Source organism: Rhinatrema bivittatum, chromosome 2, assembly GCF_901001135.1.
Source record: "Rhinatrema bivittatum chromosome 2, aRhiBiv1.1, whole genome shotgun sequence".
NCBI lineage: Eukaryota > Metazoa > Chordata > Amphibia > Gymnophiona > Rhinatrematidae > Rhinatrema > Rhinatrema bivittatum.
In genome coordinates, this window is record NC_042616.1 from 51,751,064 (window position 1) to 51,778,169 (window position 27,106).

Consider the following 27,106-nt stretch of genomic DNA (forward strand, 5'->3'; position numbering starts at 1 on the left):
CTGCAGAACAACTGCTTTCCACAAAGAAGGTACAGGCTGGCAGCAGCAGCAGTGGAGGAGGAATGACTCATGGACCCTAACTGCCTGGTCTGCATGTGTGTGAGAGTGAATGGGAGGCTGCCTGTGATGGGTGTGAGTGTGAATGGGGAGCCTGCCTGGGATGGGTGGGTGTATAAATGGGAGCCTGTTTGGGTTGCATATGTGTGTGTGTGTGTGTGTATGGGAGGCTGCCTGTGATGGGTGTGTGTGTGTGTGAATAAAAGGCTGCCTGGGATGGGTGTATGAATGGGAGCCTTTCTGGGATGGGTGAGTGTGTGTGTGTGTGTGTGCGCGTGCGTGAATTAGCATACATGCATGGGAGTCTTCCTGGGATGGGCAGGGAGTGTGTGTGTGTGTGTGTGTGTGTGTGTGTGTGTGTGTGTGTGTGTGTGAGAGAATGGAAGCCTGCCTGGGATTTGGGTGGATGTGAATGGGAACCTGCCTGGGGTGTGTGAGTGTAAATAGGAGTTTGTCTGTGTGTGTGCGAGTGTGAGAGAGTGAGAGAGAATGGGAGCCTGCCTGGGTTGTGTGTATGTATGTGTGAGAGAGAATGGGTGCTGCAGGTGGATTCTAACCTTCCAGCAGCTGAAATGAAAATTAGGTCCTGATGCTGCTGGTAGATCACAACCAAAAAATCGCTGGAGACACCTGTAGGTTTATCTGAAAGGGAGCATATATGTGTATGATCTTGTGTGTGTGGTATATAATAAAGAGAGGAGAACGTTTTTTCATCCCACTCCCACTAATCCACGACACTCTCAGAGTGACTGGAAATCAAAGTTCCCAGGAATGGAGAACATGAATTTTTTAAATCCTTTTTCCCTGTACGTACCCGGATCAGTCCGGATTCCTGGGTTTTGCCTCCCCTCCAGCAGATGGAGACAGAAGTTTTGACTGACTCTGCCCTATACCCTCAGGTGCCACCTACAGTCCGTCAGTATTTCTGTCTCCAGCAGATGGTGGAGGTGCAAAATCCTACAGTCTATAAATAGTTAAAAAAAAAAAAAAGGAGTATTAGGATAGTTGTAAGGTTTTTTGTTTTTAGGACTGGTTTCATTTACAAAAAAAAAAACAAAGAGCGGAAAATCCTTCAGAGCGGACGGCAGTTGCTGGAGCCTCCCAGGGAGCTGGCAGGTCCTGAGGGGACCATCCTCCCTGGTATTAGAGGCTGTGGGTGGCAGGGGTTGAAGGACCTGAGGACCAGTTCTGCCCTCAGTGTTAGGGATTGAAACCGGGGAGCCCGGCTCACTAACCCCAGGAAGCAGGACCTGCGGTGACAGGTTGGAAAAAAAAATAGAAGAAGAAGGAAGATCAGTTAGTTGCTGCCTTCGGGTATCTCCGTTTGTTCCTCTGTGAGGAGAAGAACGCACTGAGGGCCGAGGAGAGCTGTTATTTGAAGGTAGTTTTCAGGTTTGGGAGCTTTGGTCCGCTACCAATGCCGCATGCGGCTATTTCGTGATGGCTTGTGTTCCGCCTATCTTCCCGGCGGCGAAGGCTGCTCCATTGATGCCGGGGGTGATGGGTCTAAGGCGTGCCATGACTTGTCTCGCTTCAGACGGCAGCAGTATGTACCTCCCGATCTGTTCCCGCTCAGTGTGGGAACGGACGCCATTTTGAATTCCCTTCAAACTGCAGCGCAAACAGCTGAGAGGGAGGGGAAGTCTCCTCCTCCCATATCCCCACAGAAATTGGCCTCTGAGTGGGCAGACCGCGGGAGGAGTCAGCAAGCGCGGCTGAGGAGGGCCCTGAGAGGGCTTCAGACTCTTCCTCCTCATCCTTTTCCCCTGATTTTATTATGCTGCTCCACAAGGCCTTTATGGCCCGGAAGGCGGCAAAGAGGTACCCGGGAGGAAACTCTAAGGGGTTGGTTGCGGCCCGAGTCCCAAAAAGGTCTTGACCCACGGATAGAGCTGAGGCTCCGAGGGCAAAGCGCCTCCTTCGGAATGCGTCGACTTGTGCGTTGAATCCTCCTCCAAGGATTCTGATCAGGAGAATCCAGAGCCGAACGACAAGCCTCCGCAGGGGCTAGACCATGGGAGGATCGGGGCCATGGCCCCCCCCCCCCCCCCATGTCATTGAAGGTGATGATCCCAAAGTGGTTCGTCTCTTTAGAAGGGACAAACTGGGCCCCCTTATTCCGGCAGTTCTGGAGGAATTGGGCATTGAGACTCCACCGGAGGATTCCAGGATGGGGGCCATTGATCCAGTTATGGTGGGCCTCCGTGGTCCAACCCAATTTTTTCCCTTTCATATTTCTGTCACTGACTTGTTGTTTCGGGAGTGGGACACTCCGGACTTGGGATTGAAGGTCAGTAAAGCCATGGACAAGCTCTATCCTTTACCAGAAGAAGCCCTGGACCTTCTGCGAGTCCTCAAAGTTGATGCAGGTCTGTTGGCGGTCACCAAAAAGACCACCATCCTGGTGACAGGCACAACAGCTCTGAAGGAACTTCAGGATCGTAAATTTGAGGTCCAACTCAAGAAGAGTTTTGAAGTGTCTGCGCTATGGGTGCGGGCTGCCATGTGTAGCAGCTTTGCCTTGCGAGATGGGCTTTGCTGGGTGCAACATTTGCAGAATATCTCATCTCTCTTAGGCAATGACACCACTCAAGCAGGATACTTGGAAGCAGCAGTTGCTTACAGTGCGGATGCCCTATATGATCTGCTACATACCTCGGCCAGATCTATGGTCTCAGCTGTCTCTGCCTGCAGGCTTCTCTGGTTAAGGAACTGGTCTCCAGATGTCTCCTCCAAAGCTCAGCTGGGATCCCTGCCTTTCAAAGGCAAACTTCTTTTTGGGAAGGATTTGGAAGACATGATTCAGTCCTTGGGGGAGAACAAGGTCCATTGCCGGCCTGAGGATAGACCCAGGTCGAGAGGTTCTTAGCCTTCGTGGCCTCGGTTTCGGGGGAATCAGAGGCTCTGTTCTTCCCGGTCGTCGGCTCTCGTCTAGGCAGAATTCTGGCAGGCAATAGTCTTGGTTCCAGTCCTTTCAAGGCCGTCGCTTCAGCAGGGTCGGAGCCCCCCAGTCTGCAGGAGGAGTTAAGTCCTCCCAATGAAATGAGGTCGGTCCATTCCATGGTTCCGGTTGTAGGAAGCAGATTGTCTCTGTTTTACAAGGAATGGACCAAATTGACTTCAGACCAGTGGGTCCTCAGTGTAATAAGACGCAGCTACGCTTTAGATTTTGCTCGACACCTTTGAGACCACTTCTTCATCTCCCCGTGCTTGTACGAAGAGAAGTGTCAGGCGGTGCGGGATAATTTACAATGTCTATTCGATCTCGGAGCCATCGTACCAGCTCCTCTGGCGGAACAGAGGAGGGGCCGTTATTCCATCTACTTCGTGCTGCCCAAGAAAGAAGGCATGTTCTGGCCCATTCTGGACTTAAAAAGGGTCAACTGCTGTCTTCAGATTCCGTGGTTTCACATGGAGACCCTAAGGCTGGTCGTGGTGTCAGTGCACAAAAGCGAGTTCCTAGCATCCCTGGATCTGACCAAAGCATATTTGCACATCGGGATACAAGCCGACCATCAGAAATTCCTGAGGTTTTCCATTCTGGGGGACCATTTCCAATTCTGTGCTCTGCCGTTCGGACTTGCCATGGCACCCAGGACCTTTACCAAAATAATGGTTGTGGTGGCGGTGCAACTCAAGAAGGAAGGATTCTTTGTTCATCCGTATCTGGACGATTGGCTGATTCGGGCGAATTGGAGTCTCTCTGTCGCTCTGCAGTGCATCGAGTTCTTCATCTGTTGCAGTCACTAGGCTGGGTGGTCAACCTAGCCAAGAGTTACCTAGTTCCCTCCCAATCCCTGGAGTTCTTAGGGGCCCTGTTCAACACACGGCTAGGGAGAGTCTTCCTGACAGAAGAGCGAATCATCAAGCTGCAAGGGCAAGTTCGGGAATTGTTGTGCAAGCGTCCTCCCAGGGACTGGGATTATTTGCGAGTCCTCGGTTCGATGCCTTCCACCTTGGAGTTAGACCCATGGGCCTTTGCTCATCTGAGACCTCTTCAGTCAGCATTGCTTTTCCATTGGAACCCGATGTCCAAACAATTTCCCCTTCCCCTTCCTCTTACAGACTCTGCAGGTTCCAGTCTCGATTGGTGGCTCCTCTCGGACAATTTTCACCGGGGGGTGGTCCTGGAAGTTCCCACCTGGACGGTGGTCACTATAGATGCCAGTCTCTCCGGCTGGGGAGCAGTTTGTTAGGATCCTGGCCGATCGGTGCAGGGACAATGGTCAGTGGAAGAATCCCAGTGGTCGATCAGTCATTTGGAGACCAGAGTGGTGAGATTAGCATTGAAGGCTCTTTGGCCGCTTCTGCAGGGGAAGTCGGTCAGGGTTCTCTCCGACAATGCGACCGCAGTGGCTTATATCAACCGCCAAGGAGGAACGAAAAGTCAACCGATGGCGATCGAGGCTCAGCTGTTGATAATCTGGGTGGAGCAGCATCTTGTGAGCATTGCGGTCTCTCATATCGCCGGAGTCGACAACATGCAAGCATATTTTCTCAGTCACAGCCGACTCGATCCCGGAGAGTGGGAACTTTCCAAGGAGGCGTGCCTTCTCATATGTGACAGGTGGTCCAGACCGAGCATGGACCTGATGGCAACGTTTCATAATGCCAAAGCCCCACACTTCAGTCGCCATCGGGAGCCAGTCACCTGGCCGACAAACGTCCTGCTGTATGTGTTTCCACCCTGGCCTCTGATAGGCAGGGTGCTGCTGCGCATAGAAGCTCATCCAACAGAGGTGATCCTGGTGGCCCCAGAATGATTGAGGTGTCCATAGTTGTGGATCTTGTCAATCTCACAGTGAATGGACCCCTGAGGTTTCGGGACCTCCTGAATCTTCTGCGTTAGGGGTCCGTTTGTTTGGAAGGGGCAGATCGCTTTTGTCTAGCAGCATGGTTTTTGAGAGGCAACGGCTAAAGGACAAAGGCTATTCAGAAGCAGTTGTTGCTACCCTTTTGCGGTCAAGGAAAACTTCTACATCCCTGGTTTTTGTCAGGGTGTGGGGAATTTTTGAGTCTTGGTGTGTGGAATGCAAGGTGGACCCTACTCGGGCATTGGTGTCTGATATCTTGTCCTTCTTAGAGGCCGGCCTGGCTAAAAGCTTATCGTGCAGCTCTCTAAGGGTACAAGTAGCAGCCCTCGGTTGTTTCCGTGGTAAGATGCATGGTGTAGCTTTAGCCGCACATCCAGATGTGGTGTGTTTTCTACGGGGGGGGGGGGGGGGGGGGGGGGGGAAACATTTGCGTCCTTCGGTCAAGAACTCTTGTTGATCCTGGAGCCTAAATTTGGTTCTCAAGGCTCTGTGTGCGGCACCATTTGAGCCTTTGAAGAGGGCAATGCTAAAAGATCTTAAAATGAAGGTGGTTTTTCTCGTGCTATTTCCTCAGCTCGCCGGGTTTCTGAGCTTCAGGTGTTATCCTGCAGAGAGCCCTTTTGTAAGGATATTTTTAAGGATAACAGATTCCTTGCAGATGGTACCTTCCTTTCTACTGAAGGTTTTCATTTGAATCAGTCGGTGGAGCTCCCATCCTTTCCAGTATTGAATTGCTCTGATCCCCAGTCTAGAGATCTGAGGAAACTTGATGTCCGCTGAGTGTTGCATTATTTGGAGGTTACAAATAGCTTCTGTTTGTCGGACCATCTTTTTGTGCTGTGGAGTGGGCCCAAAAGAAGTCATAAGGCGTCTAGGGTGACGATCGCTTGTTGGTTGAAAGAGGCTATTGGTTCGGCGTATCTGCTTAATGGCTGGCTGATTCCAGTCGTTCTTCGAGCACATTCTACCCGTTCACAGGCAACCTCGTGGGTGGAGTGTCAGTAAGATTTGTAGGGTGGCTACGTGGAAGTCTTTACACACCTTTGCTAGGGGGAGTTTGGTGAAGGTGTGGTTTGAGCGGGACTCTTAGGGTCCCACCCCATGTAGGAAAGCTCTGGTACCTCCCAGGAGTCTAGACTGATCCAGGTATGTACAGGGAAAGGAAAATTAGTTCTTACCTGCTAATTTTCGTTCCTGTAGTACCACGGATCAGTCCAGAGTCCCACTCATTTCAGCGCAAGGACAACTGAGAGTCTGCTCGTTCAGTACTTCTTTGGCTTTCTGCAGAACATTTTAAGAGTTCTCAAAGTTTTCAATGTTTTTTCACGGGTTCTGTTCCTTCTTGGGGTTAGTGACCAAGTAGTGTGTGTGAATTAAGATGGTTATTATTTATGGAGGTTTTGAAATAGTCTGCTTGGATACAGTGTAATACTGACGGATGTAGGTGGCACTGAGGGTATAGGGCAGAGTCAGTCAAAACTTCTGTCTCCATCTGCTGGAGGGGAAGCAAAACCCAGAAGTCTGGACTGATCCGTGGTACTACAGGAATGAAAATTAGCAGGTAAGGACCAATTTTCCTTTAGTTTTATTTTTCAGGTGTTATTTGATGTCTACTGTTTTGAAATATTTTATTGGTGTTGGGGCATTTTAAAAAACTTGTCTATGAGTTTTTAATTATTTGATCTTTTATTCATTCTTCTGGAATTTCATTAGTATAAAAAAAAAAGAAAGATAATGTTGATTAGTTTGAATTCAGGTTGTCCACTGTTAGCTTGTAACAGATACTACTGACAGGCTGAGGTCAGCATGGATGCCTATAAAGGGTGACATCAGTAGACCTGTTGATCTTTGTCACCATCTGCTGGATGGTGAGCATGAGCAAAACCCATTCATGTGAGCTGGTCTGATTATATGTAAGGAAAAGAAATTATTGGGTGAGAATTCATTTCACCATATTTTTTTTTTTTACAGACACTGACATATGCTGCCTGACTTCTGTAGAAGTGCAGTCATACCCTGCTTAATATACAGTTATACTATAACCATCTGACAGAGAGATTACTGTTTCTACTACTGCTGGTAGCATGGCTAGGATACAGTGACTATAATACCACACCTTGCTTTCTCCTCTAAATTTAAAACCTTTTTCTAATATTTTCTTTAACTCTGGAACTTTTGAAGTAAGGTGCTTCAAAATCTGTCTTCTCTCTTAAAGGAATGATTAAAAACAAAGTGGTCACCAGCTGCTCACAGTGCTCTTAGCTTTACTTTCACCTAAAGAAATGATGAAATTAATCCGAGCTGCTGCTAGCTGGATAGGCTGATTGAAAACAATGCTGAAATATGTTTGGCTCTCTCTTCTTTATTCCATCCCCAACCAGCTCCGCACTGTGTGGCTTTGCTTCCCCCACAGACCTTAATAGGATCGTGTTGAGAAACTCAAGGTGTGGAACTGAGCCATCAATCATTGGACCAGGGAACAATAATGGCTATGAAAGATTTAGTTTCCACTTCTTTGGGATATGTTTCTGAGGAAACCAACCAAGTTGGGAACTTCTCCATCTTTAAACATACAGAACCAGGGATCATTGCTCTTTCTCAAAATCTGGCCTCTGGGCCTCATAGTCTGGATATTGAGAGGAATGTAATATGGTCCCTTGATGTCCTCAATAAGGTGTTTTAAATCCTTTTGACTTATAGATGGAAGTCCACCAGAAAATCTTATGGATTTAAATGGAGGAGATTTTGCCATCTGGTGTGAATATAAGACCCTAGATTTCTTCACTTGCCTTACACAAAAACTGCCTGAATACCTTCTATATTTTTCAGTTTGGCCTAAACTACAATTCTGTAAAGTTTCACCTCAGTGCAACTGGCAATCATCACCAGCGTGTAGAAGGAACCCCCATTTCTGTATAGCCTTAGTTGTCAGAGTCATTTGAGGCTTGCTTCCCACCAAGCCTCCCACAGAGTCATAGGGCATCAGCATGATTCTTACTCAGCTGATGAAATTTCCCTTTCAGCCGCTTGACTCTCGTGAGCTCAAGTTCTTGACCTGGAAAGTCATATTTTTGGTGGCAGTCACTTCAGCCCACAGAGTCAGTGAACTCCAAGCCCTAGGGATTTATCTACCTTATACTAGATTTCACCATAATAGGGTATAGGTATTAGGTAATGCATATAGTCCAAGTACCTGTCTAAGATGGTGCAAGACTTCCACTGTAATCAGTCACTTGTACTGCCAACACTTTCCCCTAGGCCACATGTCTATAAAGGGGAAAAGGCCTTTCACTGCCTTGATTTCAAGAGAGATGTAACCTTCTATCTGGAGCAGGCTCAAGTCCATAGGAAATCCACCCAACTTTAAGGATTCATTTTGTTTTGTTTTTTTACTTTTTGGAAATAAAATTTTAATGCATGTAAAATTATACTTACATGCATAAAATCAAATTTATGCTTGTACTCAAATGCGTATGCACATAAATATCAAACAACAAAAGAAATTTAAACATGCAACAAAAATCCCCCTCCAAAAAAAAAACTTTTTTTTTTCTTTTTACCCCAATAGCCTTTGAAGTGCATGACAATACACAGCATTTCTAACAGTGGACCAGGTTTCATCTCTTTCTGTTATGCCCAGGCCAGGCCTGATCTTAGAAGAGCATGTCAAGGCCTACAATGTTAGGGCCATCGTAACATTGGTCACCTGTCTAAGGCCCACCTCTCTTGAGGAGATTTGAAGGTTGTGATGCAAAGTTCAGGCCACACAGCCACGTCCCATCTGGACGTGGCCTTGTAGCTGAATAGTAGATTTCGACTGTCCATTCTCCTCTGTCTCTTTGAGGGGTAAAGCTCAAATCCCTCCTTCCTGGAGCCCATTTTATAATTTTGAGTTGTCTTGCTTGCTGTTAAAAAAAAAAAAAAAAGACAAAATAGAAAAATGAATTTTTCCTCATTAAAAATATTACCTTCACATTGGTGGCTCTTGCTATTGTCACGTTTTCTTTTTTATTTGTTGAAGATGACCCTTAGCTAGGGAGTCCCATGTATGTGACTCAGTGAACTGCTTGTCTTTTGGAAAAAATGAATTTGCTTACTTGTATCAGTTGTTATCTGAAGACTGAAGTTCATCCCCTACTTCTCCCTTTGAATTGTTCTCCTCTGCAAAGCTTTATAGAGAGAGCTGAGGGGAGATATGGAGTCACTTCACCACAGGAATAGCTGAGCATATGCAGTGAAAGGCTTTTTTTCCCAGAAAGATCTGGAAGTTTATGTCTGTTTGGCACTAAGTGTTTGTCACATAGCACAGTTGTGTGACTGGTGAACTGCTATCTTCAAAGAACACCTGATACAAGTAAGCAGCTTTGCTTTACGTACTTAACTCTATGTCAATACATGGTCCCCAACTGATGCAGTATTTTAATGAAATTCAACAATGTGTTTTATGCTTGTTTTATAAATAATAGAACATTTTCAGCACATAATGCTCTCGTCCATTCAAAGAGGCACCATGCAGCTCTGGGGAATCTGCAATTAATGTGACTAAAGGCTAAATTAGCAATGCAAAGATAAGTGTTGATACTGGGTATCCCTGCCTTATATAGAAACATGATGATAGAAAAAGACCATATGGCCCGTCTAGTCTGCCCATCTACAATCCCTAACACTGCTCAGAGGTCCCCCGTGCTTGTCTCATGCTTTCTTGAATTCATATACAGTTCTTGTCTCCACCATCTCCAATGTGAAGCTATTCCACCACCCTGTCTGTAAAGAAATATTTCCTTAGATTACTCCAGAGTGTACCTCCTTTCACCCTCATCTCTGCCTCTTTCTGTTGAAAGAAGCCCATTGCATTGATACTTAGAGACTTGTAACCTTCCCAATGCTTCATTATCTTGCTGCCTACAGTTTTTGTGTACATTTTCTCTTACAATGAGATCAGTGACCTGGTCTCCATTTGTCAGTGCCAGATCTAATATAGCCTGCCTTCAGATGGACTTTTCCACTCGCTGCCTGAGGAAAGCCTCTAGCAGGACATCAAAGACTTCTGCACTCCTAGCTGATCACAACAGGTAGGCTCCAGTTCACACCTGGTAGTTTGAGATCTCCTTACAAGCAGCACCTTCCTTTCTGCTCCAGTCTTATAATGCCTCTCATCATGTCAGAATCTACATTTCCCTGTGCCAGAGGGCTGTACATTACTCACATATAGAAGGAAGTCTTCATAGGTTTTTGCAGGGCAACCCACAGTAATTCATCTTTTCTATGATCGCCCTGTATTTCAATGGCCACTATTGTGCCCCTAATGTAAAGAGTTGCTACCCATCCCCTTTCTCCCCCTAGTCCATCTCTTTAGAAGAATTTCTAGCCTGGGATGGTTACATCCTAATCCTGATTTCTATTACACCAAAACATAGTAACTGCAACCATGTCCAAGGACCTGATTTAGAACGGGCTTTCCTACAGGTTCAAAATGGGAGAAAGTTTTTGATAAATCAGGCTTGAAGTGCACCTCTGCCGTGCTGGTCTCCCCGTGGTCAGTTTTTTTTTAACAACTCTTCAAGATGATACTCTTCCACACCTTCTCTTCATTTCCTTTCATTGTTCACTTTATCTTCTCCATCATCATCCTCTTGAATATCTCTTCCCCATGTCATTCACCTCCAGAGACTTCCATGGCATCAGCCTCTTAAATTTCTCTTCCCAGAGCTGTGCCCATGGTTCTGTCACAGTGTTGTGTGCTGCCGTACAGTAGATCCAGGCTTGATTCCTGAGACAGGCTTCCGCATTTTGGGTTGGCCAGGGCTGGTGATACTGTGTCTATAGGTGCCAACAGGGAGAGTATAGACATCTCTGAAAAGTGACACCTATGGCCTGACTCAGGTTGCACACATACCAAGTTCTGGATGGAGTCGTGGTCTGAGGACCCCTGACCAAGCACTGTTGCAGTAGTGGCTAAGGCTTAGATGGGAGATGGGGAGAACAAAATGGGAAAGGGGGGGGGGGGGGGGGTTAGGGCCTGATTTAGGCGAAAGCAACATAGATAAGTGGCTAGGTTGCCAAATTCTGAAGGCACTGGGACCGCCCCACTGCTCTTTCATTTCCCGGCGTGAAATCTCCCCCCCCCCCCTGTATTCTGCCTATGGCCATCATAATCTGAAATCCAACCCTGGGTGAGGGCGGGAACCCCTTAGGTGGTTGCGAATGAAGGCTCTTAGCATTTAGATGGAAGGTCAAACGGCGCAGAAGGAAATTCTTATGTCAGAAGGATTTCTCTTCCCCCACACAATTCACCGCCAGAGACTTCAGTGGCCATCAGTATTCTTTCAAAAAAAGCTATTGCCACCCATATTTGTGTATCAGTTGGCTGGAAAGAGATTTGAGCCTCCAACATAGAAATTTGATATTTTTGCGCCAATGCTTTCATCCATCCGGTCTTTTGAGTTACCAATAAAAAAACACGAAGAGTTAGGTGGCCCAATGCCTTTCAAGTCTTCAATGTATAAAACCCAGGTCCGTGTTCTGCCTGGATCTGGTTGGGGCCAAGCTATATGTCCTCTGTAACCTCAGTAGCCAAAGGCCGGGATTTCTATGCTGAGGTGTGGGCTCCTTTCCTTCAAATTCTTCTGTGCTGGGCCACTGCCAGGAGGAGCCTCGCCTCTGATACGTAGTTTATGGCTTTGAATGTTCATGACCTTAAAAGCCTAATGGGGAACGTACAGTGCAAGCATTTAAAAATAAATAAAAATGAAACAGTAAAGTTGCTGCAGTCCTTAAGCAAAATCTTTTCTCCATTTTTGGTTGGGGGGGGGGGGGGGGGGGGCGGGCTACATTTTGATAAGGCTCAACCTGCCTGAATAAAGGATTCATCTTCCAGCCTGGCTGAACAGAGCTGTCAGGAATGAAAGATTCATCTCCCCAACAGATTCAAGCCTCCAGGAATAAAGCTTTATCTTCCAACACAATTTCCCTTCCACAGCAACCCTGAGCTGTGCCATTGGATCATCAGTCTAGTTCTGTATTGGTTTTCTTATGGGTGCTCCCAGAGTTCTTTTCCAGTGACCCGGCTGTGCCATTGTTCTAGCTCCTTGTTCAGCGGTTTCTGCCTTTTTTCACAGGCGGTCTTCCCTCGCCCTATCTCCTGAAGCCGTATCTCTCCATTGCTCTGATGGGGGGTCCTGTTGGGGACCATCACCGCCTCTTCGCCACCTGTGTGACCTGGGCTGGATTCCACTATCGCAGCTTTGATGGAAAGCACTTCAACTTCCACGGGAGCTGTACCTACACCCTGGCCTCCTCCTCCGACACCACCTGGGCCATTTACATCTCAAGTGAGCCCTGCCCACATGCTGGAAGGTGCCCAAAGGTACAGTACCTAGAGTGCATTGGGGATAGCAGCAAGCTTAAGGGAAGCTCAACAGGGTAGAAGAATTTGATTCACTTCTTTCTATACCTCCTTTGACCTCCTTCCACCGCAAAAGAAAGAAATGAACCAAATTCTCTTGAGAGTTGCTCTGGGTATTCCATGACCTGTGTCTCTCTCCTTTTTGTATCTCACTTTCTGTCTCCTCGTCTCACTCCAGTCTTTCTCCTTCTCTACTCTGTCTCTCCTTCTATCATCCCTGTTTTCCATCTCTTTGTCTTTCTTCTGTGTTTCTTCTGTCTATATCTCTCCTCCTCTTGCCATCAGATCCCCTTGTAGGGTTTGCTCAAGGCTTCCCGAAGAACAGACAGACAAGCATGTCAAGTACAGGTCTAGGTGTTTACTTCCGGCTATAGCAGGTAACAGATGCAGACAAGTCAGCTTTGACTTTGGCAATGGGGAGCCAATAATTCCAGTCCCAAACCAAGGCTCAGTGAAGTCCAGGCCCATTCCAGGTACAGGGCAAGTAGGATTGCGGCAAGAAGGTGAAGTCCAGAGTCAGAACGCTGGTCTGAAGTTCTGCAGAAAGAAAATAACCAACCTTTAGATTGCTGGAAGTGTTTCCTTTTTCCCCACACCCCCTTTTCACTGGTCCCCCCAACTAATCCAGTTCCTCAGATTATGTAGCTTTGGATGCAAGCCCTGAGGTCATTTCTCCAGGGCCTTTGATCTTTTCCTGTATTCTTAAGTTAATTCATTTGTCCTCCATTTTGAGCTGTCCCCGATTCAAACCTGTGGTGACCAAACCTCAGCGCTTTGGGCCTCTCCTTTGTGCCTTTCCGCTTCTCTGTCCTCTCGGTCTTCCCTTCTTTCTGCCACAGCTTCTTTTCTTCCTACTTCCCTCTAACCCTGCCAGCTAAAAGACTTCTCTGATTCCTTCTCTCCTTCCAGGTTCTCCGGATGATGTTTGGTTTGAATTTGGTTTTGGCTAAAAACAGAAACATTTCAGTGAATGGAGCAATGATTCCGGAGGGGGAGCCACACCTCCAAAATGGTGAGAGATGAAGATAAATAGAGAGAGAGAGAGAAAGAGAGAAAAAGGGAGACTGGGAAGCTTTCTGTGGATGAGATGGAGGAGATTGCCAGTGGGATGCTGTATATTGTGAACAATACTGTAGGTCTGAGCTCTCTGCTTCTGCTTTCAGTTTTCCAGGCTGGAAGTTGCTCATCTGTACATTGTGCTCTACCTTCCCGTGGCCTTGTTATTGTCTTCAGGATCTGTGCAGACTGCTCTTGCTGTCTCTCTCTTCCCAAGGATGGCTGTGCATCTGGGGCACAGAAATCTAAGGGAGCAGTACATGATATGTGTGTGGTAATGATGGTGGGGTGGGGGGGGGGGGGGGTGAAGAGGTGCAGGAAGGGAGGAAGGTGAGATACAGATGTGGGGTGATCATATTTCATGATCTCAAGTTGCAAAACAATGTGACAAGACGGTGGCCAAAGCCAGAAGGATGCGAGAAAGCATAGAGAGAGGTAAAGCCAGTAGAAAAACGGAGGTGATACAGGTCATTGGTGATCTCTCACTAGAAGGTGAATTAAAAAGACTGGCTTGCGCCAAAACTGGGGGATGCACACTCAAGTTGGATCGGTGCACACCAAGCAGATTTTAAAAGCTGCCCGTGTGCATGCATATTTCCTGCTACGCACACAAACAAAAAGTTCCAAAAAGGGGCGGGGAATGGGTGTGGTCTGGGCGATTCTGGATTTCACCTTGAAGTTTGTGCATAAATACTTACATACACAGGCACATGCTGGGGGGTCCCCTGCCGTAACTTTGTTTCTGCTATGGATGATATGCAAGTTATAAAATAAAGATAAATAGGCAGATCGGCAGGGTTTTAAATGTTGGGGCTAACAGGGGAGAAGAGAGGCTATTAAACTAGAAGGGTTTGGAAGTCCTATCCCTTACCTAGGCGAACTGGGAAAACTGGAAATGGCATTGGCGTGCGTGTCTACTAAAATCTCCCCACTTAACACGATAGAAGCAGCATTTGTGCACATAGGTGTGTGTCCACTTAAAATTGTGGGCACATATGCACACGATCAGTCTATTTTATAACATTCGCATATACGCATGTATATTATAAAATGGCCACATCCCTGGGCATGGGCCGAGAAACGTGTTTGCGCTCTGGTATTAAAGTTACTGTCTAGGAGTATTGTGTCCACTTCATTAATACTTAGCTCTGAAAGATATACTGACTGATAGGAGTAGAGGTAGTCCAGAGAAGGGCTACCAGCATGGTGCAGAGTCTGCATTATAAATCCTGTGAGATGGGTCTTAAGGACCTAAGCATGTATAGTCAGCCCAAAAGATTAGAAAGACAAGGAAGAATCTGATAAAGACATTAAAACACTTGAAAGGAATGAATAATCCACAAGAGACAAGCATTTCTCAGTTCAAGAGATCAAGAGGCCATGATATGAGACTGGAAGTGGGGTAGTTTCACGACTACCATTAAGAAGTGTTTCTTCACACTAAGAGTCATTGAAAAACGGAATTCATCTCGGTGGATTTATTGGGGAGCAAATGTGATATCGGAATACAAGAAAGGAAAGGGCAGGCACAGAGGGTCCTTAGCAGCGAAAAACAAAGGTAAAGCTGGAGATCGAGTAGGATTTGTAGTATTGCATTAGGTGGGGGAAAGGGACAGATTAGACAGGCCAGTGATGTTTACCCATCGTCAGCTTCTGTGTTTCTATGACAACTTGATAAATCTTGGATGTCTCTTTCCTGCCATTGAAATTTTCCTGAAATCATTGAGATAATTTATCTTTCTGAGCAAAGGAATGAGATCACTGAGAGGAATGGGCTCTTCTCTGCCCTTTCCTAGGGTAACCAGGTCATGGGGGACGGGAATAATCCAATTCAGGTTTTGTGCCCTTTGCATTTCTGATCCTACAGTTTCCATTTCTCTGAGAAAATCAGGGATAGAAGTTCATAGATGCAATGGGGCGAGACCAGGAGGCACTGGAACCATCTGATAGGTCCTACCTTTCACCCTCTTTGTGTTGCACCCTGACCTTTAACCCTTATGCTTCTCATTGCAGGGATCAGTGTTCTTTGGCTGGGGGACTTCATCTTCATCGAGAGTGGGCTGGGGGTGCGAGTGAAGTTTGACGGCCTGGACACCGTGTATGTGACAGTGAGTGCGGACCTGCGGGGTGGCACACGCGGTCTCTGTGGCGTGTACAACGATGACCCCGGTGGTGAGTGGCTGACTCTGTGCACCCAGTCGCAGCTCTCTGCTGCTCTTCTCCTCATGGGAAGCATCTCGCCTTCCCAGCCCAAGGGGCACGCTCCTCGTGAGAAAGCTGGGCCCCTTACATGCCATGCTTTCTGGAGCCTGAGCCCCTTCAAATAATTTGGCCATGCTCTACTTCTCAACAGATACAGTTGTCAGTGCCAGCTTTAGTGTTTATTCGCACTAGTGTTTATTGCTAGCCTAGCGCATCCAAAACGCTCATCCAACTGCGTGTAAACCCGTGCACTAGGCTGGGTGCACTTCATTGCATCAGCCCCCGAAGTTGCCATCACCCGCCCCTATTCCCCTGCTTAAAATTCTTCTTTTTTAAAGACATAGCCTGGCAGTGCTCTTTGTGTCACTGCTTGCCTTTGCTTACAAGACCTGCAGTCTTTCTTGAATTTCAGTACATTTTGAAGTCAAGAGGAAGCAAGACATTGCCCCTATGGCTTGGGCTGCAACCTGAATCTCCTCTCTGACTGGTGTAGCGGGGCTGGGTCATGCTGTAGAGGGGGAGGAAGGCAGCTGTAGTGACCCTTGCTGGCCAAAGGGGCAGCACTGAGGGGAGGTCTCAGAAGTGATCTCTCTCCAGTATTACTGGCTGCCTTGGGGGATATGCGTTGCTCAGGCCTGCCATCTGGGGCGTGTGGAGGTTGTATGGAAAGAAAGAGTGAAAAATCGGGGATGAAAAGAAGTTTACAAGTATCAGAGAGGAAGGCCATTGTGCCAAGAAAGAGGTGAGGTGATATTTTGCAGAACTGGGCTAGAATTAATTTGTCCTTGCTTGATTTCAGTTTTTGTCCCCAGGTCTCCTGTCACTAGCTGTACTGCAATAGCCGGATTGGTACCAGCAGTCTACATTTCCTTAGAAACCAATTGGGTTGATGCCGGCAGGATGATGGTGGTCTGGTACCATTCAGCAGGGTCATGGTTTCAATGGCCACTGGATGTTTGGTTAACAGTCTCATTAGATTTTTGTAGCTATTTAGATAATTAAAAAGCTTGGCGGTGTCAAGAGAGTGCCAGTGGGGGCTTGGATAAAGTATGGGATCTTCTATGTTCATCTACCTAAGATGAGAACCAATGAGGATGAAAATAATAACAGACTTGGATAAGGAATGATATCCTACAAGTGTTCAAGCTTCTTTGGCTGGCAGCTAGAAGATATTCTTAGCAGTGCGGATGGGAATAATCGAGCCAACTGGATGGGCCAATTGGTCTTATTCTGTATTCATCTACTAATGTATGGTTCTGTCAGGTCCCTGAATCTTAAACAGACCCTAATGGAAATCTTTATAAACTCTGAAATGCAGCACTTAGGTGATGTCAGCTGAGCCTTCCTGGACCCCTTTCTTCAGCATCCTCCTATCTTTGTTTTTCAGATGATTTCACGCAAGTCGGTGGCAGTATCTCGCCGTACCCTGCCAGCTTCGGGAACTCCTGGAGGAGCCCAGATTCCAGTTCAGAGGTACAGATTTCTTCCTCTGCTTCTCTCCAGCCTGCAGAAAGCTTTACCTGTCATTAAGCAGAGAGAAGAAAGGAAAGGGATAGAACAGTGATTCTGAAAAAAAAAAAAAAAAGAACAGGGAGAAGGAATAGAGAGAATTAGAACAAAATAAATCATTCAGGAGCACATAACAAAGACTGTAAACCATTTATTTTTATTTAAAGGATAATAGATATCTAAAGAAAAGAACATTTCCCTGTACGTACCAGGATCAGTCCAGACTCCTGGGTTTTGCCCCCCCTCTAGCAGATGGAGACAGAAGTTTATAAACAAAAAACTCCGCCTACATATAGGCTGGTGCCACCTACAGTCTGGCAGTATTCTTCTGTCTCCTAGCAGGTGGAGAGGGTGCAAAACCTACAGTCTGTGTTAGGCCTACGTTGGTTAGGTGGTTTTTTGTAAAAAAAAAAAAAAAAAAAAAAAAAGGTAGGAAAGTTTGTTGTTTTGTTTTCTAGTGGGAAGGGACCGCAGAGGCTTGCCTGCTGGTCCCAATCCCCGCCTCCCAGGGGAAGTTAGGGTCCTGAGGGGACTGTTCCCCCTGGTAGAGGCAGCCGAGGAGTGGGAAAGCCCCACGTACCGGCTTCACAGGGCTGGGGGTGATACCGGGGGTCCCGGCTCACTCCCCCCAGCCGGCTCCGGATCCGAGGTAAGCAGTAAAAAAAAAAAAAAAAAAAAAAAAAAAAAAAATTGTTTTTCATTTATTTTGTCTGCTGTGAGTGTGTGTGTGCTTGTACTTACTAGGCTGTGCTTGCTCGCGGTGACTGGGACCCGTCGATCAGGGGAGCAACTTGATTTTTGTCTCTCTCTGCCTCCGTTCGCCTCCGTTCGCCGCGGCAGTGTGAAGGATGCCTCGGCAGGCATCGTGCAGGGCCTGCGGGTCCGCGACAGGGAGGCTATCGCGCGACAGCCTCTGTTCCGCGTGCGTGGGCGGCGGCGAAGGGGGGTCGGCGGTGCCTTCGGCGTCTCGGCGGGGTAGGCAGGACCGCGAGGTAGCAGCGTTCCCGGAGCGGACGGCGGCGAGTTCGTCAGGGACGGCGGCCATTTTGCCAGCGTTTTCGGCGGGAACGGCGGCCATTTTCTCAGCGCGGGCAGCACAGGTTAGCGCGGGCCGGCAGCCCAGCGCACAGGTGCGGGACCCGCCGCGTTTGTCCCCCCAGAGGGTATCTGGAGGTGAAGAAGGGCCGTTAGGGTTCAGGTCTCCTGCGGATGATTCCCCCGAGGATGGGGAAGAGGAGGAGGGGTCATCGGACTCCTCCTTTAACTCGCGGTTCGTGTTACTTATGCATAAGGCGTTTAAAGCACGCCGCCTGGCTCGGAAGAGAGGTCCGGGGGCCCCGGCTTCTGAGAGCGGAGCGCCAGCGGTCAAGGCCCCAAAGGCCAGTACGGGGGGAGGGGGGCTGTCTAGGCCCCGGCCCAGGCCAAGGCCTCTTCGTTCCTCTAGAGGGGCGGAGGGGCCTTCGCTCTCCTCGTCAGAGTCTGAGGCGCTGGCGGATCCGGAGGAGGATCTGGACTGCCCATCCCAGCCCCCGAGGGGGGTTGAGGAGGATGAAGAGCTGGAGCCTAAGGATGCAGGGACTCTGCACGCTGCGGATGGGGACGATCCGAAGGTAGTTCGGTTGTTCCATAGGGATGAGCTAGGGCCCCTCATCCCGGAAATCCTGGGGGAACTGGGAATCCCACTTCCCCAGGTAGAATCTCGTCTGGGTCAGACGGATCCGGTTGTCTTGGGCCTCAGGGGTCCCTCGTCGGCGTTTCCACTACATTTCTCGGCATCGGATTTGATGTTAAAGGAGTGGGATACTCCGGATTTGGGACTCAAGGTAGCTAAGGCTATGGATAAATTATATCCACTGCCGGAGGACGTTTTGGAACTTTTGCGCCTGCCAAAACTTGATTCGGCGGTGGCGGCGGTTACCAAAAAGACAACCATCCCGGTAACCGGTGGTACGGCTCTCAAAGATATACAGGATAGGAAGTTAGAGGTTCAACTGAAGCGTATTTTTGAGGTCTCAGCGTTGGGTATCCGGGCCGCGGTTTGTAGTAATTTTTCGTTGCGAGCCGGTTTACGCTGGGCACAGCAGCTGTTGGCGAATGAGTCTCTATCGACGGAGGAGGCGAGACAGGCGAGTCGTTTGGAGGCGGTCATCGCGTATAGTGCGGACGCTTTTTATGATCTCCTGCGCACTTCGGCACGGACCATGGTCTCTGCGGTAGCGGCGCGGCGTCTATTGTGGCTTCGTCATTGGGCGGCGGATGGTACCTCCAAGGCTAGGTTAGGCTCTCTTCCCTTTAAGGGGAAGTTGCTTTTGGTAAGGAGTTGGACGATATCCTAGAATCCTTGGGGGAGAATAAAGCACACCGTTTACCGGAGGATAGATACCGCTTCCGGGGTGCTCCAGCCGCTCGGTCGCGGTTTCGTGGGGGCCGTAGAACTCGGGCGGCGAGAGGATCGATCTCTTCGTTCCGTCACGGTGCGGCCCGCCAACAATCGTACTCGCAGTCCTTTCGTGGGCGTCGATTCGGCCGTCCGGGGGCCAGTCAGGCTGTGCAGGGCAGTAAGCCAGCACAATGAAGTGAGGCCGGTCCGTTCCTCGGTTCCTCCGGTTGGCGGCAGGTTAAGCCGGTTTTACGAGGAATGGACCAAGATTACGTCGGATCAGTGGGTCCTAGAGGTGATAAAACACGGCTACGCGTTAGATTTTTCACGCCGTCCGGCTCCGGCTTTTCTGGTGTCCCCTTGCGGGTTTTCAGAAAAGCGCCGGGCGGTGCGGGAGACTCTGGCGCGGTTGCGCGACCTCGGGGCCGTCGTTCCGGTTCCGTCCGGCGAACTCCGACAGGGCCGGTATTCCATTTATTTCGTGGTACCCAAGAAGGAGGGGACATTTCGTCCCATCCTCGACTTGAAGAGTGTCAACAAGTGTCTAAGGGTTCCGCGTTTTCGAATGGAAACTTTGCGGTCCGTGATCGCGTCGGTCAGAAAAGGAGAGTTTATCGCCTCTCTGGACCTCACAGAGGCGTACCTGCACATTGGGATTCGACGGGAGCACCAACGGTTTCTCCGTTTTGCGGTACTGGGACAACATTACCAGTTTCAAGCGTTGCCATTTGGCCTCGCAACGGCTCCGCGCACGTTCACCAAGATTATGGTGGTGGTGGCGGCGAGACTCCGCCAGGAGGGGCTGTTGGTGCATCCATACTTGGACGATTGGCTGATTCGGGCCAAGTCGAGGACTCTTTGTCAGCTGGCGATTCAGCGGGTGCTGCACCTGTTACGCTCACTGGGCTGGGTGGTCAACCTGGCCAAGAGTCATCTGGTGCCGTCGCAATCCCTGGAGTATTTGGGGGCGGTGTTCAACACGTGTCAAGGCACGGTGGCCCTAACGCAAGAGCGTATCCTCAAATTACAGAGGCAAATTTGCAGGTTGTTGCACAAACCGGTCCCAGTGGTCTGGGATTATCTGCAGGTCTTGGGCTCTATGAACTCCACGCTAGAGTTAGTTCCATGGGCGTTTGCGCATATGCGTCCCTTGCAGTCCGCGTTGCTCTCCCGTTGGAGCCCGGTCTCGGAAGAATTTTTCCTCAGCCTGCCGTTGACCCAGGAAGCCAGAGACAGCTTGCCATGGTGGCTCTGCCAGGAAACTTGAGTCGCGGGGTTTCGTTGGAAACTCCGTCGTGGACGGTGGTTACCACGGATGCCAGTCTGCTCGGTTGGGGAGCAGTCTGTCTCGGTCGAGCGGTTCAGGGAACATGGTCGGCTCGGGAGGCGTCGTGGTCCATCAATCGGTTGGAAACTCGAGCGGTGCGCTTAGCTCTGGTGAAGTTCCTCCCGCTTCTCCGCGGGCGTTCCGTCAGGATTCTGTCGGACAATGCGACCACGGTGGCTTATATCAATCGTCAGGGGGGAACCCGGAGTCAGCCGGTAGCGGCAGAAGCTCGGTTGTTGATGATATGGGCGGAGTCCCATTTGAGCAGTATCGCGGCTTCCCACATCGCCGGGGTGGAAAATGTCCAGGCGGATTTTCTCAGTCGGCATTGGTTGGATCCCGGGGAGTGGGAGCTCGCGGAGGACGCCTTCAGGCTCATTTGCGATCGGTGGGGCACACCAGCGATGGACCTGATGGCCACGTTCCGCAATGCAAAGGCTCCTCGGTTTTTCTCTCGTCGCCGGGAGACGTTGGCGGAAGGAGTGGATGCACTGGTAGTTCAGTGGCCGAGGGATGTGTTACTTTACGTGTTTCCTCCGTGGCCGCTTATCGGACGGGTGCTGCGTCGCATAGAGCAGCATCCGGCGGAGGTGATCGTGGTGGCTCCAGAATGGCCAAGAAGGCCCTGGTTCGCGGATCTGGTAATCTAGCGGTCGAGGGGCCACTTCGGTTTCCGTTTCTGCCGGATCTCCTACATCAAGGGCCCGTTTGTTTCGACCTGGTGCATCGCTTTTGTCTAGCGGCATGGCTTTTGAGAGGCAGCGGTTGAGCTCTAAAGGATACGCGCCTTCCGTGGTGTCCACGTTGTTGCATGCCCGAAAGAAGTCTACGTCTCTGGCGTACGTGCGCGTGTGGCGACTGTTTGAGACTTGGTGTGTGCATCGCGGCACAGCACCTACTCGGGCGACTATTCCGGATATTCTGCTGTTTCTACAGGAGGGGTTGACTAAGGGCCTGTCCTGTAGTACTTTGCGGGTGCAAGTGGCAGCGCTAGGATCTTTTCGGGGGCGAGTGCACGGAGTTTCGCTAGCGCAACATCCGGATGTGGTACGTTTCCTTCGGGGGGCAAAACAGTTACGCCCTCCGTTTCGTCCTCCGTGTCCGTCTTGGAATTTGAATGTGGTTCTTAAAGCGCTGTGTAAGGCACCGTTTGAGCCTCTGCGACACGTCACTCTTAAGGACTTGACGCTCAAGGCGGTATTTTTGGTAGCTATGGCATCGGCGCGGCGGATTTCTGAGCTGCAGGCTCTGTCGTGTCGAGAACCTTTTCTGAGGATTTCGGATTCGGGAGTCTCCTTGCGTACTGTGCCGTCTTTTCTACCAAAGGTGGTTTCGTCCTTTCACGTCAATCAGACGGTGGAGTTGCCATCGTTCGGTCAGGGACAGTCTTCGGATCCCTTAGCTAGGGACCTGCGGAAGCTGGATGTTCGGCGCGTCTTGTTACACTATTTGGAGAGTACTAATGTGTTCAGGGTCTCCGATCATCTGTTCGTCCTCCATGGTGGTCCCCGGCGCGGTAAAGCGGCTTCCAAGACTACAATTGCTCGTTGGTTGAAGGAAACCATTCGCTCAGCATATCTGTTGGCGGGGAAGCCGTTGCCGGTGGGTCTGAAAGCCCACTCAACCCGCGCCCAGGCGGCATCCTGGGCGGAATGCCAACATATTCCTACAGAGGAGATCTGTAGGGCGGCCACTTGGAAGTCAGTCCATACTTTTGCCCGGCACTATCGTTTGGATGTGAAGGCGCCAGGGCCGTCGGGATTTGGAGAAGGGGTGCTTAGAGCAGGCCTCTCCGGCTCCCACCCTCAGTAAGGGAAGCTCTGGTACATCCCAGGAGTCTGGACTGATCCTGGTACGTACAGGGAAAAGAAAATTAGGTTCTTACCTTTGCTAATTTTCGTTCCTGTAGTACCGAGGATCAGTCCAGAGTCCCGCCCAGTATTGCGATTGTCTGCCGGGAGAGGATGTGTGATCTGTGTGCTGTTTTTTTGCTGGAATATGTTTGTTTGTTGGTTACCTCGAGTTCGGTACCCAGTTGGGTGGAGTTAAGATTCAATTTCGCTTAGTTTGGAGGTAATCTTCAGTGTTCGTTGGGTTCTTTGTTGCGGGTTCTCCTGCTACTTTGACATTAAGTAATACTGCCAGACTGTAGGTGGCACCAGCCTATATGTAGGCGGAGTTTTTTGTTTATAAACTTCTGTCTCCATCTGCTAGAGGGGGGGCAAAACCCAGGAGTCTGGACTGATCCTCGGTACTACAGGAACGAAAATTAGCAAAGGTAAGAACCTAATTTTCTTTTCAATAAAATGTACCTTTTTATGCATACTGGGCAATCTACACCCAATACCGCAGAACCTTGAAAACTTTCAGAGAATTTCATAGTCTTCACTGCAGAATTTACTTCCAGACTACTGCAGGAGAAGCAATGGCCTTGTGTTTACATAAGAACCTGAACAAGCAAAAGATGGAAAGAAAATCCAAGGGCAAGAGGTCAGAGTATGAGGCTGGAGGGGGGCGTGCTCAGGGATAACATTAGAACACACTGGTACCCAAACCCATCCTATTGACCCCACAGTCCGCAGTCCCAGCCTTTACTCAGCAGTGGACAGATGATGCCTCTAATCTGATGTCTGTTCCTGGTGGGCGGCCACGGCCTGCGTGGTGGAAGATACCAGCAGAGTGTCCAGGCCGGGAGGAGGGTTGGATCAGGAGTATGCCGGGTACAGGCCGGGGAGGGGAAGGTCGGGTCAGGAGTATGCTGTGGTGGGGAGGGGAAGGGGAGGGCCGACAGTGGGGTGGGGATGGAGGGGAGGGGTGGTCTGCAGTGAACTAAGCATTGGATAAAGGAGGACAGAGATCGTGCTGGGGCTGGGGAGCAGGGTGTGCTGGGGTCGACCGGGAGAGGGGGGGGGGGCGGAGCGTGGTGGGGTCAGGCTGGAAAGGAAGGGGGTCAGAGTGTACTGGGAAGGAGTACTAAGAGTACTGGGACTGGCCTGGGGCCGAGGAGACAGTGGATAGGCTGAGATTAGACTGAGAAGGGTGCAAGGCAGTGCTGTGAGTGGCGTGAGGGAGGAGAACAGGGCGTAGGGTCCTCCTGGGAATTTCTTCGGGTTTCAGCTAGTTATTATTTATTATACCACAATTCAATATTTGTCAAATAACCAGCATGGTAGAAAACCAGTGGGAGAATCTCAGCTGGGCAGACTGGATGGGCCATTTATTTTTTCATCCGTTGCCATTTACTATGTTACTATATTATTATGTTAAACGGACGCGAGGGATGGTAAAAAAAAAAAAAGGTTCATTGGCGCAGCCTGCGGAAGACTCTTTCACAGCTTGCTCACTGTGACTGTGAAATGCTTTACAGACGTAACACGAGTCTCTCTCTAGCCTCGCGCTGTTACTTTGCTTCCTTTAGCACACCTGTGAAGACGCGGCAGAGACAGGCCACAGCTGCGATGCTGGCATCGACGCCACACTGTGGGCAGAAGCGGATGCCGTTTGCCAGAAGCTGCTCACCTCTCCCTTCAGCCGGTGCCACCCTAAGGTGAAGGAACAGGGGTTTGTAAGGTCCCCACCTGGCTCTGTCCACTGGTATTCTTTTTCCATTGCTTTGGTGTCTTTTTTTTTTCTTTTCCCCCAATATTTTTATTAGGTTTTTTTTCAACATATAACAGAAGCAACCATCAGAGTCAAAAAAAAAAAATCCCTAAGTACAATATCACACAACGAGGTATGCCCCGGTTATCCCCCCTCCCACCTACTAATCCAGCTAGTGCCCCGACATGTAGCAAAGAGCACTGAAAAATGTAACAGCTGATACGTGACTGCATGAGTGTTCTAATGACCAGACAGCACTAAAGAATTCCAGGTCGGAAGCTGATCCAACTCTGCAGACACAAGAACTTGCTTATAAATTAAGAATCACATTCTTAGTCACAGTGGGGACCGTGTCCAAGAATGGGAGCCATATTGCCCTCATAGTTTCCCTTTTAATATCAGGGAGTGTCTTAGCAGACAGGTGTTCAAATGTAAGTAATTTTAACATCCTAGTCTCCCAGGAGGGTAAACAAGGAGAGACCTTACCAACCCAGAGGGCTAGAATTGTCCTTTTTTGCGATGACCCCCGCTCTATCAAGAAGCATAGTTTGTGGTTTGGTAAGGTTCGAATAGATAGGGGTATATATGCCAGAATACCAAAAATGTAAATCAATAGGTAGGGAAACACCCAAAATAGTAGAGCACCTTTTAGCTATTGCAGTCTGGAAGGTGCACATTTTTGAGCAGGTCCAGAAACCATGTAAATAGTTATTGTGTCAACTTCACATTTTTCACAAACAGGAGACCGACATGCTTTGACTTTAAATGCCATAGATTGTGAGACATATAACTACTAAATAAATATGAATTGTGTCTCTTGCAATATAACATTTTCTGAAATCTCCGGAATGCGAGAGAAGAAATAATGAAGTTCATTATTCATCAGCTTTACCTCTAGCCAACGAGACCAGTGTGTTAACACCTCAGTGTATTCTCACTGGTCTTCTAAAAGAAGCAAAGCCTTAGAAAAGTTGGCGCATGAGGAAGATCATATCTAACTGGCTTATGAGACCTAAACTGGGATTTTGATTAAGCAAGGACGTAATGTAGTGGCGAAGTTGCAAATAAGCAAAGAAATCTCTGTGTGGTAAATGAAAGGCACTTTGTAATTCATGAAAACTACATAACATACCCATGTTGCCCATGAACAATTGCTGGATATAAGTAAGTCCCTTTTGTTCCCAAACTTTAAACACTCCTTGGACCATCTCTGAGGGGAAAAGGGGGTTTCCACAAATGGTTAGATGAGCGGTGATGGGTCCAATCTGTCCCGAAATTTTACAGAGTAATTTCCAAGCTTGCCTATAAGAAATAACCACCATAAAAGACTTTAAGTCCTTCGTAAGATCCCTCCAGTCTACTTGTAAGATAGAAGAAAGAGTGAAGCCACCCAACCACACCTGTAAGTGTTCGTTTGGAGAGGAGAAAGATGAACCCAGAAGCCAGTCCCGAACGATTCTTAGCATATAAGCAAGATTGTAATGCTATAAATTAGGGCAATTCAGCCCCCCTTGTAGCACTAGTAGTTGTAACATTTTTAGAGGGAGTCTGGCCCTCCTAACTTGCCATAAAAAATTCTTAAAGGATTTTTCAATCTCCCGTATATCTTTTCGAAGTAGCCAAATGGGTAGCATTTGCAGCAAGTATAGCCATTTAGGAATTTCAAACATTTTTAGTAGCTTGACCCTGCACGTAATTGAAAGTGGTAAGTTCATCCACTCTTCATAGACCGGAGTAGAGGCTGTACATTTGCCTTATAAAGGGATTGCCCGTCAGAAGGGATCTGAACTCCCAGGGATTTCATTTCTGAATGAACCCATCTGAGAAGGGAAAGTCCCATCCCAATTTTGACATAGATTCCCAGAAACATCCAAGGCCTCTGACTTATCCTGATTGATTTTCAGTCCAACAAAAGTGCCAAACTGGTCTTGAAAAGCCAAAACTTTAGATAACGAGGCTTTGGGGTAGGTAAGAAAAATTAAAACGTCATCTGCAAATGCTGCAATTTTAAAAGACGTGCCTTCTATTTCAAGGCCCGAAATAGGTTTGTCTTCCATAATTATTTGAAGAAGAGGATCTATAGAGAGAAGGTATAAAAGCAGGGAAAGAGGGCACCCCTGTCTTACCCCTATGAATAGGGAAGGGAGCAGATTTGCCTCCATTCACTAAAATATGTGAAAACAGGGTATCATAGAGCAGGGAAATGTTTTTTAAAATACTACTAGTAACTTCAAATCTACCCAACACCGAGAATAAGCATGGCCATGAGACTCTATCGAAAGCTTTTTCTGAGTCAAAGCCCACCGCTGTAGCTGGGATTCCCCTTTTTCTACAAAAGGTCATTGCTGTAACCAGTTTGATAATATGAGTCTCCGCCATCCTGCACTTAACAAAGCCCACTTGATGAGATTAAATAATATTAGGAAGGATGAAACTCACCAGGTCAGCCAGGACTTTTGCAAAAATCTTTAAGCCGCAGTTAAGTAAGGAGATCGGCCTGTAGGAAGCTGGTAACATGGGATCCTTGCCCGGTTTGGGTAGTACTGTAATATGCGCGGTGTTGAAGCCTCTTGGGAATTGCCCTCGCAGTAAGGCATTATGTAAATTCAAAATTGTTTTATTTAATTTAGCATTCCTTCCTTTTAAGAAAGCAATTATTTCCCCTCCCCTCCCCCCCCCCCCCCCCGAAGGACTGCCTTACTGGGCTCCCAATAAAGCCTAGGAGAATCTACATGGGCAGCATTGTATAAGGTGAG

General features: G+C 48.6%; 1 protein-coding gene across 1 annotated transcript in view; it reads left to right on the forward strand.

Annotated features, from left to right (window-relative positions):
• Window positions 1-27,106, forward strand: part of LOC115083210 (SCO-spondin-like) — a 508,366-nt gene that overhangs the window by 12,977 nt on the left and 468,283 nt on the right. Inside the window, exons 6-10 of the mRNA XM_029587016.1 lie at window positions 11,990-12,237; window positions 13,186-13,288; window positions 15,346-15,504; window positions 16,922-17,007; window positions 24,169-24,297. Coding sequence (XP_029442876.1) covers window positions 11,990-12,237; window positions 13,186-13,288; window positions 15,346-15,504; window positions 16,922-17,007; window positions 24,169-24,297 — 725 coding nt within the window. The remainder of the gene's footprint in view (window positions 1-11,989; window positions 12,238-13,185; window positions 13,289-15,345; window positions 15,505-16,921; window positions 17,008-24,168; window positions 24,298-27,106) is intronic.